At 38.1% G+C, this 16,175-nt stretch overlaps 1 protein-coding gene across 39 annotated transcripts in view; it reads right to left on the bottom strand.

The window, feature by feature from the left end:
• MEF2C (myocyte enhancer factor 2C) overlaps positions 1 to 16,175 on the bottom strand; it is a 182,564-nt gene that overhangs the window by 35,296 nt on the left and 131,093 nt on the right. For 33 of the 39 annotated variants that reach the window (XM_050795460.1, XM_050795457.1, XM_050795452.1 and 30 more), the window contains one exon: positions 5,206 to 5,349. In XM_050795460.1, coding sequence (XP_050651417.1) covers positions 5,206 to 5,349 — 144 coding nt within the window. Of the gene's footprint in view, positions 1 to 5,008; positions 5,147 to 5,205; positions 5,350 to 16,175 lie in introns of all 39 variants that reach the window. The other 6 variants (XM_050795483.1, XM_050795477.1, XM_050795482.1 and 3 more) reach the window with 2 other exon arrangements.

Raw genomic sequence — 16,175 nt, 5'->3', positions numbered from 1 at the left:
CAATTGGATGATAATGATTATTATAAAACTACTTTGTGATTGGCTAAGCAGTCAAATATAATTATGGTATCAGAGTATACTTCAAAATTTCAAAATTCATAAAATATACCAAGATCATTTGTATTCTATTTATCTTTTGCTTTGTTTCCTTATCTGTATCAAGAACTACCTATGATAATTTTTTAAAATTTAATTTAATTTTAGATACATGTACATGTTTGTTACATGGATATATTGCATACTGGCGGGGACTGGATTTCTAGTGTACCCATTACCCAAACAGTGAACACTGTACCTAAGAGCTAATTTTTCAAACTTCACCCCGCCCTGCCACCTTCCCCGCTTTTGGAGTCCCCAGTGTCTATTATTTCCATCTTTATGTCCATGTGTACCCATTGTTAACTCCCACTTCTAAGTGAGAAGATATGGTATTTGATTTTCTGTTTCTGAGTTAAAGGAACTATCTATAATTTTGAAAGCAAATTATAAACTTAAAAATGAGCACACTGAGAAGATATTTTAGAGAATCAGAATGAACACTAGCCTTTCTATCAGAAATCTCAGTTACAGTCCAGGTTATGTAATAAATTGCCATTTAACCAGGCAGGTCATTTAATCTCCCTTGACCTTGATTTCCTTATCTAAGGCATGAAATGGTTGTATCCATGAAGAGACGAAGCAGCTCTAAACATTTTAGGGAATGCAAATGCTATAATCGCATATAAATATTTCCAAGAAATTGGCATTATTCTTTTTCTCTTTGACTTTTCAAAATTAGGAAACTTGAAAGCATCTACATTTAAACATTTTTTTTTTGGTCTAAAAAATGAAAGCCAAGAAGTAGTTAAAAACACCAAACTTGCAAAGACTTCAGGGCCAGACTCCAACTTTTACAAACACTCAAGGTAGGAAGAAAGAGAGAATTTGGGGTGATTAAATAAAATGCTGTCAGCAGAATTGGCTATGTAATTTTCAGGACCCAGTGTAAAATGAAAATATGGGGGCCCTTTTAAAAAAAGTATAAAGAACTTCAAGACAATGACAGCACAGTATTTAACCAAGTGCAGCCCTATGAGAACAGGGCCAGGTCGAGGGCCCATGAAGCCAGTTCCAGCTTTGAAGGACACAGACATGACAGCTAAAAAACTTTTAGTTTTTATCCCTGAACAAAGTGATCATGGTTACTGTAGTGAGTCATAATCGGAAAAGTATCTGAACTCTTATCCAAAACCCACTATTTTCCCAAACTTACCATAAGGAAAAGTCCAATAAAAAAGTCAAATAAAATAGTTTAAGTAAAATATTTTTAGTTAATGGGCCCTCTTTTATTTAATGCGAATGATTGAACTGAATCTTCCCCCCACCCTTTTTTTTTTTTGCCACTAATGACACCTTTAAATTTTGACTAACCATTACCAGCTGCTGGGCCCTAGTAGAGGAAAAAAAAAAAAATCATACAACTCTGATGACTTGTGAGGACCAATTGCTGGTTATCTAAATTCCCTCAAGGCTGCCTGACAAGTCTATCATCGACTTGTTCATTCCCTCTCCATCCCTACTCCTCATGATGTCTAACTTCTCAGTCCTTTTTCAAGCACCTGCTTCCCCCTTCCCTAATTAACTACAGAAGCTAAACTAAATATATTAGAAAAAAGAAAATAGCCAGGCCTGGTGGCTCACATCTGTAATCCCAGCACTTTGGGAGGCCAAGGCGGGAGGATCACTTGAGGTCAGGAGTTCCAGAACAGCCTGGCCAACATGGTGAAACCCCATCTCTACTAAAAATACAAAAACTAGCCAGGCCTGGTGGCAGGCACCTGTAGTCCCAGCTACTTGGGAGGCTAAAGCAGGAGAATCACTTGAACTCGGGAGGCGGAGGTTGAGGGGAGCCAGGATCACGCCACTGCACTCCATCCTGAGGCACAGGGTGAGACCCCGTCTCAAAAAATAAAAATAAAAATAAATAAAAATAAAATAGAGGTCATTATATGGTCACCTACTCAGCATCATTCTATCCAGCTACCACCTTAGCTACACCTGGCTACATCTGTAACACCGTCTTGTTTAGGTCCCATCCTCCTTCCCTTCCTTGAGAAGCTTGGTCATTTTATCTCCATTGTACCTGTATGTTCAATCTTTTCGTTCCTCCAAACACTTCTCCTCTGCATGTAAATAATCTCAAGTGCTTTCATTTTAACTTCTCCCTTGATCCTACATACAGCATTATTTCTCTCTCTTCACAGCACATTATTTTGAAGAAAATATATACTGTTTCTTTCCACTTACTCCCTTCCCTTTTACTCTCAACCCACTTGCACCCGCCTCTCATTCGTTCAGCCCCTTTCCTAACTTCTGCTGGTTCCTCAGACGGAGGTGTTTTCTCTTGCTGTGAAGCCCAGCATGAACCATGGCAAACCCAGCATGAGGAAATGCTGGTCGACACAGTTCCAAATCACCCATGAATTATTTCATGTAATTGAGGAATATGGGCATAAATTATAGTATACCAACAGGTGACTACAATATTAAATTTTCTGTTTTAAAAGGGAAACTCTTCAAACTGGGTCTTCGAAATAGAAAAACAGTCTTGTAATGTTTTTAAAGAGGTGGAGACACTCTCTACATACAAAGGGCAGAGTGTCCTTGCCCTGCTGTAAATGTTTTAGCAGCTGTGGAAACTTTCAACAAAATTGACTTCCAGCAACTCAGAGCAATGTGCAAAAACTGGGCTTTTCATCGTGAAGACTGAAGCACTTACTAAAGAGATGGAGACTCTGTGGCATAGCTCAGAGCTGGGTGGCTCCTTCTCACAGCTCTGCCCGTAAACTCTAATGTGGTTTTTCAGCCCCTGCCACACACTGCTGCACCCCTAAAGATATCACGTATCTCGATTTTGAACTCTTTATATAACAGGCTGAAATCCTGTGAGGGAATGCAGATGTGTATCACACGTCTCTCTCCCTAAAGTATGAGAAAAATGATCCAATGTGCATTCCCCCAGGACTTTAGGGGTTAAAACTCCACCTAAATTATCACCTCCACTGAGTGATCAGCAGTACTGCATATATCTGTCTTTATTCCAACTGTGCAGGGGATTCTTACTGTCTGACACACCTAAGGTACTCTGCCTTAACATCCTACACTCACAAACCTTAATGCACAGCTGCTCCACACCAATGTATTATATAGCAAGAGAAACTCAGACCATAAGAACTAAAAATTGGCCCAAGTGGCGTGGCACAGTGGCTCACGCCTGTAATTCCAACACTTTGGGAGGCCCAGGCGGGTGGATCACCTAAGGTCAGTAATTCAAGACCAGCCTGAACAACACGGAGAAACCCCGTCTCTACTAAAAATACAAAATTAGCTGGGCGTGGTGGCACATGCTTGTAATCCTAGCTACTCGGGAGGCTGAGGCCGGCAGAGGTTGCGGTGAGCGGAGATTGCACCACTGCACTCCAGCCTGGGCAACAAGAGTGAAATTCCGTCTCAAAATAAATAAATAAATAAATAAATAAATAGATTGGCCCAAAGGAGCCGCTTCTTTTTTCCTTCTGGGCAAAATAAAATCCCAATGGATATTTTATCATTTAATAATTCTGGACATAACAAGTATGCATAGCTGCATATAATACTAAATACTCCATTTCATAAGGTGCCCACTATGAATGTGTGCATATAATACTCAGTTTTATGAAACCTTTAAGAAGAATTTATAGTACTTAGCTTTCCTTCATGATAGTGTATTAAAAATTCTGATTCAACAAAAGTTCTACTGCTGACATTATTTCATTTAACAAAAGAAGCAGATAGGTATTTATGAGGACAGAAATTTTAATATGCACACACATTTTGTAAATAAGTTTTAAAGTGTTCGATTTAATTCAATACAGGTTTGAGTGTGCAGCTACTATGGTAAAATATCAATTTATCTTGTGAGTGAAGTTGTGAATTTGGCCTCGAGCTTTGTCCCTACATATCTGCACTTGTAATCACCAAAACATATTTTCACTTCAGTCTCTCTCAATTCTCAGGTTTAGGCTGTTTTGCTAACTTACAAAAAATGAACTTTTTTCGAAAGGAACTGATTACCTACTGAGGAGCTTGTATACAATTAGGGTTCAGACACTAACGTTAGTTATTCAGAAGGCATGTGAGCCTTGGGTTTCACCCCTTTATGCCACAAAATTAACATTATTTGATTGATGACAGAATCTAACAAAAAGTATCCACTTTCCTCCTATATATGTGGACAACAAAATAATACATGCAGTTATTTCTCTTAAATATCTGGCAAGGCATATGATTGACTGTTAGAATTTTTTTCATTTGGTTAAAACAAAAATTAGCCAAATGTTAAAGCATGGAAAATGTTGGTGGCAAAGCGGATAATATTCTGATAAAGCTTTAAAATCACCCCAGCACACAAACATGTTGAAATCTTACCATTAGGTTTCATGCAGTCTGTTCCCTGCAGCGAGCATTAGCTTTAACCCTTCAGTGCTGTTGTTGAATTTTATGTATAGGGAGAGGGGCTGAAGTTTTATTCAGAAATCAGCTTTTATTTAGGTGACGACTGTCAGTTTACATGAAAGAATTGCCGACCCACTTGTGTATCAGCTCTCAGCAAACAATGTATAATCTTATGTATTTTATGGCAATTCTCAAACTTGCTTGGAAGGAGGTTCCAGTGTTTTACTCGTGTATTGTGATTTGCATGGACTGTGTGTTTAAAAGATTGTGTAAATTCAGGGTGTGTCTCATAAATCTTTCTCTTCCTGCTGTGAACTGTTCTACCTCAGAATGAACTTTTCGATGGCAACTCCGTTAGATTACATAATCTCAGCATCTTTTAGGGTTTGCTTTCTAAATGAGCTGCCCGTGGGATGAGATGGCTATTTATCTGTTTGACTTTCCGAAGACTCTTAGAGAAAGCCATCACTGAGAGGGTTAACGTATGTTACTGCAGCAGTTATCAGCAGACCAGCCATCTACCTTTGGTACTTACAGGAATTTTATGACTCTTGATCATATTATCAAATTCTTCATTAATTTTTTTGTATTTTTCTTCAGTGCGTGGGGTGAGTGCATAAGAGGAGTCGGGATCGGGGCTTTCACAGCCTTTGTTTTCTTTCTTGTTCAATGCCTGCCAGGTTCAGAGAAATATCAAGAGTAAAAAAAATGAAGGGTGTTCCGAGTACTTACACACAATCTTTGCCTGCTGATCATTAGATCAATATCTTCGTTAATTTTCCTGTACTTGTCCTCAGACTCAGGGCTGTGACCTACTGAATCGTCCGCATCGGGGTCTGGGCTGTCACAGCCATTAAGGCCCTTCTTTCTCAACGTCTGAAATACATAATTCAGAAAGTTCAAACCTAGACAAAGGCTGTAAGAGACATTCAGGGGCATTAAAGAAGTTCAAGCTGTCCAGTATTTCAGGTTATTACATATGCTTTATTCTATTAGGGAAGAGAAACCACAGATGAAAACTGAGTCATTTCAATTGAGTGCTCATCAGCAGTTTAAAAAAATAAAAGCGAAAGATTCCTCTTGCAACTAAATTCAGTCAACGAACAGAGGGTATAAAGACTCAAGTTTCATGATGCAGAATTCATATGTGCTTCAAATATCTAGTGAGAGACAATTACAGCAGAATACAATTAAGGTGGCAAATTGTAACACTCTCTTCCCACAGAAAAATTAGAAATCAGGACGTTACTCAATGATTTCTGAACCTGTGATGATGACAAAAGCAGAAATGCTGGAAACAGATCCAAGTGTGAATTGAAACTAATGGTTTGCATTAGTCGTGTCCTGCGCCCACAGCCTCCACTTCTGATGTACTTGACAGCTAAAGGGTATAAGAGAACATAGCTAACATCCCCACCAAGTATAGGTGAAGAATGCTCAGACACTGTGCCTATGTGGAGAACTACTTTTGTTTGTTAGGGTGTGAAAATCTTATCAAAATTAATAATACTGAGAAGGTCTCTTCCTAAACACAGGTGGAAAGAAAAGTGAAAACAGCTGAGCTGAGTAAGGAAGACGAAGGACACTGAAAACAGGTAACCAAATCAATAACTACCAAACTAGCCAGGGTTCCTCCTAGTTTTTCAGCTGAGTAGGAATCGCCCTGAGACTGACACACGAAAGTAAAACGTCAGTGCCTCATCTTGAACCTCCTGTCTCCTAGATGTGGGTCTGGTCTAGTCTCAGCTGTCACAGAAGAATAAATACTAATGTAACATTCATTGTAACAGAAAAAGTATGAGTTAGGAGTCCTGAGTTTTATTTGTTTTTTTTAAATTTGAGACAGAATCTTGCTCTGTCGCCCAGGCTGGAGTGCAGTGGAGCGATCTTGGCTCACTACAACCTCTGCCTTCTGGGTTCAAGTGATTCTCCTGCCTCAGCCTCCCGAGTGGCTGGGTACATCACCATGCCCAGCTAATTTTTGTATATTTAGTAGGCACCGGGTTTCTCCATGCTGGCCAGGTTGGTCTCAAATTCCTTGCTTCATGTGATGCGCCTGCCTCAGCCTCCCAAAGTGCTGGCATTATAGGCTGAGCCACCACACCCCGGCCTGCTTTTTTTTTTTTAACTAATGGTTGTCAATGTAATTGTATACAATTCGATTTACAGAGATCATGTTATGTTTTTAGAGATCATAAAACTTCTGATTAATCATACAGCTTGCCATGTTAATTATTAATAGACTAGCAACATTTCTGAATTTTCCTGGTACCACCAAGATCCGTTATAAAGAGATGCATACCTAAGTGTTTCTCATTAATGGAAAGTTCAGCAGAGCTCATCTTTATTAAAGACAGAATTCACATACAAATAAAGCAAAAGCTGCGACATCAAGCTAAGGAATTCAAAGCTGAGATAACACCCCATCTTTAATTCATGCAATTGGGGAAAATAAATAAAACAACATGAGTTAAAAAGGGGGGTGTCAGTCTTAAAAATCTAAACTCCTTGGCTCTTACCAAAGTGTAACAAATGTAACATTATTTAAAATTAGTTTCTGAGGCACTGAATATTTTCACTTAAAATCAAAAATCAAGAAAGCTATCATTTCTAATATATCTAGGATACACAGTGGCTCTGTAAATATTTATTAACGTTATAGTGGTATAATATAACAAATAAACATATGGTTACAGCTTATTATGTGGTAAAATGTTTGAATATTAAAATGAATATTTTGACACAGTATGATAAAATATACATTTACAATCTTGGGGAATTTATAATTGGTGGGGCCACCTGTCCCCTTATCGTTGATCTACAGGCATCATTTTTCATTCATAATAAGTACTTTTAGAGGCTTTCTACCACAATACTATAAAGAACATCACAATACATTGGAATAATAATTTTATTTACTAACTTAACTTCCTGTGCTTCATACTCTTTTCTTATTATCTCAACTACAAGAACATTCCTCTGGCTGATAACTGTTGTATTATGATGTGTTTCTGCTTTGATCTCTGCATATCTTTGAGCTTTTAAGAATACTTTCTGAGTGTTTTGCATTATATTCCATGTATTTTTCATTAGAATTCATTTGTATAGAGAAAAATAGGTAAGATCAAGAAAATATTATTTGATATTTTTCAAAAGTTATCTATCTATATTTCTATAAGACATGTTAAAAATATTCTTTCTTTCTCTCTCTCTTTTTTTTTTTTTTTTTTTTTTTAGAGACAGAGTCTCTCTCTGTTGCCCAGGCTGGAATGCAGTGTGGCACGGTCATAGCTCACTGCAGTCTCCATGTCTTAGGCCTAGGCAATCCTTCCACCTCAGCCTCCTGGGCAGTTGGGACTACAGGTGTGTGCCACCACACCTGGTTAAAAATTATTTTTGTAGAATCAGGGTCTCATTATGTTGTCCAGGCTGCTCTTGAACTCCTGGACTTAAGTGATGCTCTTGCCTCAGCTTCCCAAAATGCTGGGATTACAGGCATGAGCCATGGCACCCTGCCAAGAATTTTCTTATATAAACCTTTAATTTAAAGCCTTCCATAATGTTAGTTTATAGTCTTATCTAGGCAGTATATTTTTCAGTGTGCACCCAAATCTTTCAACCAATAAATCTTATTGTAAAAATTATAGTTGTTTTGATATGCAGATTTCTGACAACAGAACGCAAGGGTTAGGAGAGGCCTATCAACTGTCATTACAATCCATCTGGCACATACATGTGTGCTAAATATTCTCACAAAGCTTTCAGGGGGTAGATATTGTGTTTGGTTTATAAAAATTCAAACATCAATTACACTTTGTTGAAAGATCTCCACAAATATTAACCCATTATCTCTCACAAGTCTTCCATGAAGAGATTAGATAAACCTATGCCAGGTCTCAAACGTGATGGCCCAAGGTCAGTCAACGAGTACTTGCCTCCTGCCTGGAGACAGTGTGGGGCCTGCCTTTCCCCTGCCCGTTTTCCCACCTGTGTGAAGTGATGGGTGCAGACTAGATCTCTCTCACTCATATGTAACTATAGTAGTACACTGGATACTGAAATAAATGAAGTAGAAATTGGCCGGGCATGGTGGCTCTCACCTGTAATCCCAGCACTTTGAGAGGCCGAGGCAGGCAGATCACAAGGTCAGCAGTTCGAGACCAGCCTGGCCAGCATGGTGAAACCTGTCTCTACCAAAAATAAAAAAAAAACTAGCCAGGCATGGTAGCGTGTGCCTGTAATCGCAGCTACTTGGGAGGCTGACGCAGGAAAATCACTTGAACCCGGGAGGCAGAGCTTGCAGTGAGCTGAGATCACGCCACTGCACTTCAGCCTGGGCAACAGAGCGAGACTCCATCTCAAAAAAAAAAAAAAAGTAGAAATTTTAAAAAATTAGGCTGAGGGAAAATTTCAAGTATGAAAATATAGCTAAAATATTGATTTTCTTAGATGTCAAATTTTAGTCAAGACTTGGAGTGTATATTGGTCAATAAAACACATCAGTTTATGAATGAAAAAAACCAATTAGGTCAGCAGCTCACTTTGTACCTGAAGAATTATATAAACTATTAAACAAACAAGGCAGGTGGCATGGAGTCACAAAGGAAATGGCAGTGATGAGAATGAAAAACGTGGCTCATTTTCTCCCAATACATTCTTCTTGTATCTGACTGCATTATCTTGCTATGAATATCACCCGAATCTAAGTAATGATTCAAGTTAAATTGTGTTATTTAAAAAAGAGCATTTTGAGATATACAAACACAAAACTGAAGAGCAAATTAATATTGAGTTCCAAATTCCCATAATCACATAACCAGAAAGAACATTGAAAAAATGTTCAAAAATATTATCCTCAGCTGAGTGCTTGTATAACACATTTCTGCCAAGAACAAATGATTATGGTGGAATTATAAAGCTCTGAAAATGGAAGTGATGGCACAAACTTGAATATCATAGTGTGAATGTGGAACTATAAGAGCAGTTTTATCTTTATTATATTAAAAATCTACAGCTGTTTAATGATAACAAAAGAATTTCTGTTAGATTCAGCCAAGTCTGTCTTCATCACAGTAATGAATAGTCGATACGAACGAAAGGGCTGACTAAATGGATAAATAAGCATTATTCCTTCGGGCCCTTTTCTAGCAAAATCAAAATCTCTGCTGTTGGACTTTGAAAGCTTCTCTGATCTTTTACAAGTGTCACTGGTCAGGTAATGCAGGTACTTCAATTGTTATTCTTTTACAGGGGCTAGAAGTCCAAGATGTATATACTGTCTCTCAGCTATGTTTTGAAAAGATTTATTCCTGTATGTCAAGATAAGGCAAGAGATCTCCTAAAACCACCAGCTTCTCTTCTTACGTATCTAAAGAAACTCTTTGCTCAGAGAACTCAAGTAAATCTTAAGTAAGCCTGTATACTGAAGTCAGTTTTCCACGTCAGAGTGACACCGTTGAGGTAGATCCATCAACTACAGAGGCTTCTGGGATATTTTCACAAGACAGCGATTGTCATACTGTGAGCTGAGAACAGCCGTTTCCTAGAGGAGTAATTAGATTGACAGAAGGTGACATATTCCAAGCAATAAATGGGAGAAAGAGTCCAGACAGGTAATCCAAAAACCACGTGGAATCTTTCCTCCCAGACATGTGGACATATGGACCCTGCATTATTCCATTTGCTCATCGGAAAAACTTGAAATACGTACAAACTGATGATGATAGGTGACAGGTGCTTCAAAAATTCTAATGAAATAGAATTTCATTAGGGGAACAGATTCTTTTTCGTTACTGAAAGGAATATAAATGAAAAAGAATGCCACATGGAGCTCTCATTTCTTGTTTTAGGCATTATGTTATCAACTAGAAAATCCTTTTCCTATGCAGTGATTAAAACTGATTTTTCCCTTCTTAAATACTATTTTGTGATTTACAAAAGTTTTTTCCTTTCATTCTTTCAAAAATTATCTCTTGTTAGTATAAAGAAATAAGTAAATTATTGACCTTTTTCAATTATATGAAGTTGTATTTTTATATTAATGCTATTTATGTAAAATTCAGCTTTTATATTTCAGAGAACCAGCAACACAGACTAAAAGCTTTCAACCACTCAATTCCTTTTCATGTCTGCAACCTCAGTCCTCAAGAATGTATATTTTCATCATCATCCTTTTCCTGTGCCTGCCCATTCTACAGGCAGAGAAACCTGGAGAAACCCCCAAGTTACTCCTATTAACCTTTGTTAAAAATTCAAGTAATCACACTTTCTTGCATAGGTAGTGTGATCTTTACTTCAGAGGGTTAATATGTCAAGAACACATGCAGGAATTATTACTATTAGTTGCATGAATGTCATGTTCACACAAAAGCCAAGAAAAAAAAGCATCAACTTAGAAAAGGTAGTTTCCTTTCCTCTGATCCTAAATCACTTTTTGCTTGTCGTTCACAGCTTTATGAAGATAAGTATCTACTCTTAACAAGCTGAATAATCTTTAGAAAGTAGTAAATTCATGTAGGAATAGGAAGTGCAGTTGAAATGAATACTGCCTATAAATGGAGTTTCTAAGAATATTTCCTAAAAGTGTTTCCATATTGGTGTGCTGGTACTCATGCTGCTGCTGCTTCCTGACCCTTTAGTATCTACGGAGAGGTGGTTTGAGGACTGAGCCCAGTGACTTACTTCATTTAACATTTATTTGGCAAATGATTATTGAAAACCTACTATGTGTCAGATACTGTTTTGTGTGCTTATGTGTTAGGAAAGCAGCCAATACAAATTTAAAACTAAAAATCTCTGACCTGACTTATAATATTGTACGGTTTTTGCCTTAGGCTGGGGGAAGATTAGATGTCAAGAAATTTCTCCACAAACTGTAAGCATTGTCTATACTATCTCTCCCTGTAGTACCTTAGTCCCTTTTCTTTGTTCTTATTCTAGAAATGAATTAATGTATTAAATACATTAATATATTAAACTTAGTATAATCAGCAGGTAAACTTTAATTAGGCAAGCAAATCATTTCCAATACAGAGTACAAAAAAATAGATTTTACCAAAAATTATTCACTTGTAAAAATTTTCATAAAAAGATGGAAATATAAAACCATACAGTACTGTATTCCTCTAGGTTATTTATTAACGCTCATTGTGGCCAGATATCAACTTCTACTGGGGAAGGGATGGATAGAGTTGGAGATTGTCATTGTTTTTATTTTTATATGCTTCCTCAAAAGACAATCTTAATACTGGAGCTGAATTTTTTTTCACTGAATCATTTTCATCTTCAAATAATGGAAATAAAATACACACTAATTAAAGATCTGAAAGCCTTTTCATGTATTGAACACAAGGAAACATCCACCAACTCTGTTCTAAGGGCCACAAATTATTTGACATAAACATTCAAATCGTGCTAATTATTGATACTCTAGTCTGGATGAGAACACCAAGCATCATCTGGCCCTTCCTCTTGCCCACAGCGGGTGAGGAATAATGGTGCATATGCTGCATGCCTTTCCTTCTGCATCCCTGCTCAAGCTGGACTCTCCTTCAGGAATGAGCCCACCAGTATCTGTTCCTCCTTCAAAGAGCAGCTGATACATTGTCTCCTCTCTTTAGACTTTCTGATCACCAGGGCTGAATCAGTTTCTCCTTCATTTATGCACTCATTTTATTCTGCACATTTTCCCATTATAGTCTTAATCACACATTATTGACTATTTATGTGTTTTTCTCCCTCTGCTAGATTGAGAGGTCCTTAACAAAGCACTTTGCTTTATTCACTTTGGAGTTTCACCACAGAGCAGGCTGACCTACTGTAGGTGCTCAATAAATGCTAGCTAAATGAATGGAACACACATTTCCACTTCAGTGTTAATGTATGTGGAGGTTTCTTGGCTTGCCTGAGGCTGTCTGGCTGGCTGGAGGCAAAGGCCGTACTAGGATCCAGATCCCTTGGTACATATTTACTGCTACTATATGTCAGGTGCTGCCTGTGGTCCTCCGGATGCTAAGATGATTTTTCTGGACATTTGATAGAGATGATTTGTTTATGTGTTTTTCTTCCTGCTACCATGAGCTACTAGAGGTTAGGAATAGTTTGTCATCTTGTATCACCAGAACTCAGCACAAGGCCTGGCAAGTGGTTGGAACGTACTAGATATTTGCGGCACTCATGACAAACTTAAATGAATAGATGAATAGAACAGAAAAGAATATTCAAATGTTAGAGAGAGGAAAATTAGTCTTGGTACAGTATTTTGCAACAGGAATTTCTTTTTTTTCCATTCATGTTACCATTTCACACTATGTTAAAGCTCGGTGTTTTTATTCCCTCTTAATAACTCACAAATTTACTGTTTTTTGAAATGTACAGTTTTTAAGTTAGAAAGCAGTGCAATGTAGGCATAATTTGTACATGTATAAAACATTATAGCTCACAAATTTTACGTTATTGAAGGCTTAAAATTTGGGGGTACTGATCTAAACGGAGACCCTCAGAAAAACTGAGCAGTCAATGAAATCTTTAATGCCGGAAAGTTGTAAGCATATAATCTCAGTAATCAAAAGGGTAGCTGAAAGAGGGCACAGAATTTTCAGCATGGAAAGAGAAAAAAGGGAGTGATATTTTAGGCAGAAGGTAAAGGTTAGAAAAGGAAAAACAAAACCTTTGTAGGAAAGAGCACAGGGAAATTTGTGAATGTGAGTCAGATACTATAAATCTGAATTAAGCATGCTTTCAAATTCTTGGGCAAAGTTCATCATTTTCCCCCATTCTTGGATGCTAGTCTACTGCTCCACTATTCTCCTGGGCTTTTCACATTGCTCTTATTCTGGGCCAACCTTTGCCTGAGGGAATTCATGGAAAATCAGGGTGATTCTGGGGCCAATCAGATGATTCAGGCTTCCTCAGGACAGATCAAGGATTTGGTGTTTATAAGGATTCTTCCGCCAAACCTCTCTTGGAACCTGGACAGAGCATGCATCATGAGTTGGCCTAGAATGGGACTGAGATGGGGAAGTCTGGCACATGTTAGCTGTAAAACAATCCCTGAGATCCTCAATCCAGCAGAGATGTGAAGCGAAATATTAAAGAGAGAACATTTAATATATAATGATTGAAATGCATGATAGTATATGCAGTCAATCCTATCTCTATATATCTATATCTATATCTATATCTATATCTATAGTTGTTGTTGTTAGACGGAATCTTGCTCTGTCACCCAGGCTGGAGTGCAGTGGTGCGATCTCAGCTCACTGCAACCTCTGCCTCCTGGGTTCAAGTGATCTTCCCACCTCAGCCTCCCAAGTAGCTGGAATTACAGGTGTGTGCCATCACACATGGCTAATTTTTGTATTTTTTGGTAGAGATGGGGTCTCACAATGTTGTCCAGGCTGGTCTTGAACTCTTGACCTCATGTAATCCACCCACCTAAGCCTCCTAAAGTGCTGGGATTACAGGCATGGGCCACTGTGTCGAATCTATCCTAATAATCTTTATAATGCAAGTTAAGAAAAGAAAGGCTGGAATGCACAGAATCAAACTGTAGGTTGTTTGAAGAATGGGCAACGTTAGTGATTTCTTAAATAAGGAAGGAAAATAGAAGACAAAACTGTAAATTAAACAAAGGTTGAGAGAGGAAAGGAGTAAATTAATAAAGAACAGGGAGCAGGCTTTTTGAAAGTATACAATGTATAATAACTGTAACTTCACATAGTAACCATTTTAGACTATGGCATTTTACTTGCAAATGGATTACAGGGGACAAAAAGGCTGTATCTTGAGGCACTGGTGCTTTGCGAATAACATGTTGGAGCATCTTTTATAAACCATTAATGACTTATTTTAACAAAATATGTAGACGTTATCCTGGGTCATCAAAGTAAGTCAAATCACTATTTTTATTTCCTAGTTGTAAATGCCTTTTTATTCAATTTGAGTCTATGCATGATTAGCCATTTGAAATGAGTAGCTTACAGCCTACATCTTTGCATTCACCAGTCACTTTTGAGCTATCTTTTGAGTCACCACATTTCCTCATTTCTACAGGATTTCCCATGATCTCTTCTACTATATCATTTCTTTTCCCATTTATTTTCTGGATTCCAGCCTATCCTTTCATCCATTTCTCTCTCATCTTTCCCTTACTAGCAAATGTCACAACGTACTTGTTCAAGCTGAAAAACCAGAAATCACCCTTGATTACATAATTTCTTGACTCACTTATCATTATTCTTTCTATTTGGTCTCCTGTGCTTTGTCTGTTTGTTTTTGGACTCCCACGTTCCAGTCAATCTTCCTTCATACTTCTGGCAGGGACTAATTAAAATGCACATCTAATTGTATGGCTGTTCTCCTTACAAACCCTCCACCTTCCTCTAGGCTCATTTCCTCTTGTCTCCAGCATACTGTGTGTATTAGCTCGTTCTCACATTGCTAATAAAGACATACCAAGACTGAGTAATTTATAAAGAAAAATAGGTTTAATGGCTCATAGTTTCACATGGCTGGGGAGGCCTTGTAATCATGGAAGGAGGCAGAGGAGAAGCAAAGGCATGTCCTACGTGGCAGCAGGCAAGAGAGCTTGTGCAGGGGAACCCCCATTTATAAAACCATCACATCTCATGAGACTTATTGACTATCATGAGAACAGCATGGGAACGATCCATCCCCAAGATTTAATTACTTCCCACTGGATCCCTCCCATGACACGTGGGGACTATAACAATTCAAGGTGAGATTTGGGTGAGGATACAGCCAAACTATATTGCTGGGTTTTGGCCAAGGGGGAAATTTCATGTCATTTGCCAAGTCGGCTCGATCCTTTAGAAACACTGCTTTGATATACGTCATTCAAGCCTTGCTAGAATATCCTGATACACTCCTCTTCTCAGTTACACAAACCTTAATTGTCCTAGGATATCCTATTACCTAATGCCCTCACTTACTTGGTGAAGCTTTGTCCTAACGCTTGTAGAAGGCACTCAGGGACTTCCTTCTCTGTATCTGTACAGTCTTTGACCTCTTTGTTTTTATATGTGGTATATTGTAATTTATTGTTAAACATGTCTGCTTCACCACCAGGTAGTGAGTTCTGTGAAAAATGGGCATCTCTGGTCCCTAACACAGGGCTTGGTTAATATGTGTGGGCTCAACCAAGATTCTCAGTTATGGTTCACTGGATAAATGAATAAGCAAACAAACTTGACAGCCATACTTTCTAACAGTGACAGACTAATTGAAATGAGTTGGGTGGTCTTGTAGAGTGACAGTACTATTTATTTGTTTTAATAAGATTATTACCTCAAAATGTAAGGAGTACAAGTTCTGGTAGGTTAAAGCAATCTCTGGAATGACTTCATGATTGCTGCAAAGGACATCCCTGTGGGAGTTGAGGGAATGGAGGAGGTGACACAGACTATTGTATCTGGGTCACAAAAGATGGGATTTCTCTGTGTTTAGACCTGCTCAGAGTCTGGGGCATGATGGGCTTCCAAGTCATCTGTGGCTGCTGCTGCTCTGTTACTGCCAGGAAGACACAAACATTTTGAGAACCAAACTTACTGCAATAGACACCTTAGTTTATTCTCTTCTCTATTTCTACGTCTTCCCTCCAAAACAAGGACATTACCCCTGATGTACTTTAAAGAATCTCTGTCAGTTGGGATCTCCAGTTTATTACCAGCTTATCAGAAAAG

The sequence above is a fragment of the Macaca thibetana genome, chromosome 6 (assembly GCF_024542745.1).
Source record: "Macaca thibetana thibetana isolate TM-01 chromosome 6, ASM2454274v1, whole genome shotgun sequence".
NCBI lineage: Eukaryota > Metazoa > Chordata > Mammalia > Primates > Cercopithecidae > Macaca > Macaca thibetana.
The sequence above is the reverse complement of the archived record's forward strand: the minus strand, read 5'-3'. Positions and strand labels throughout refer to the sequence as shown.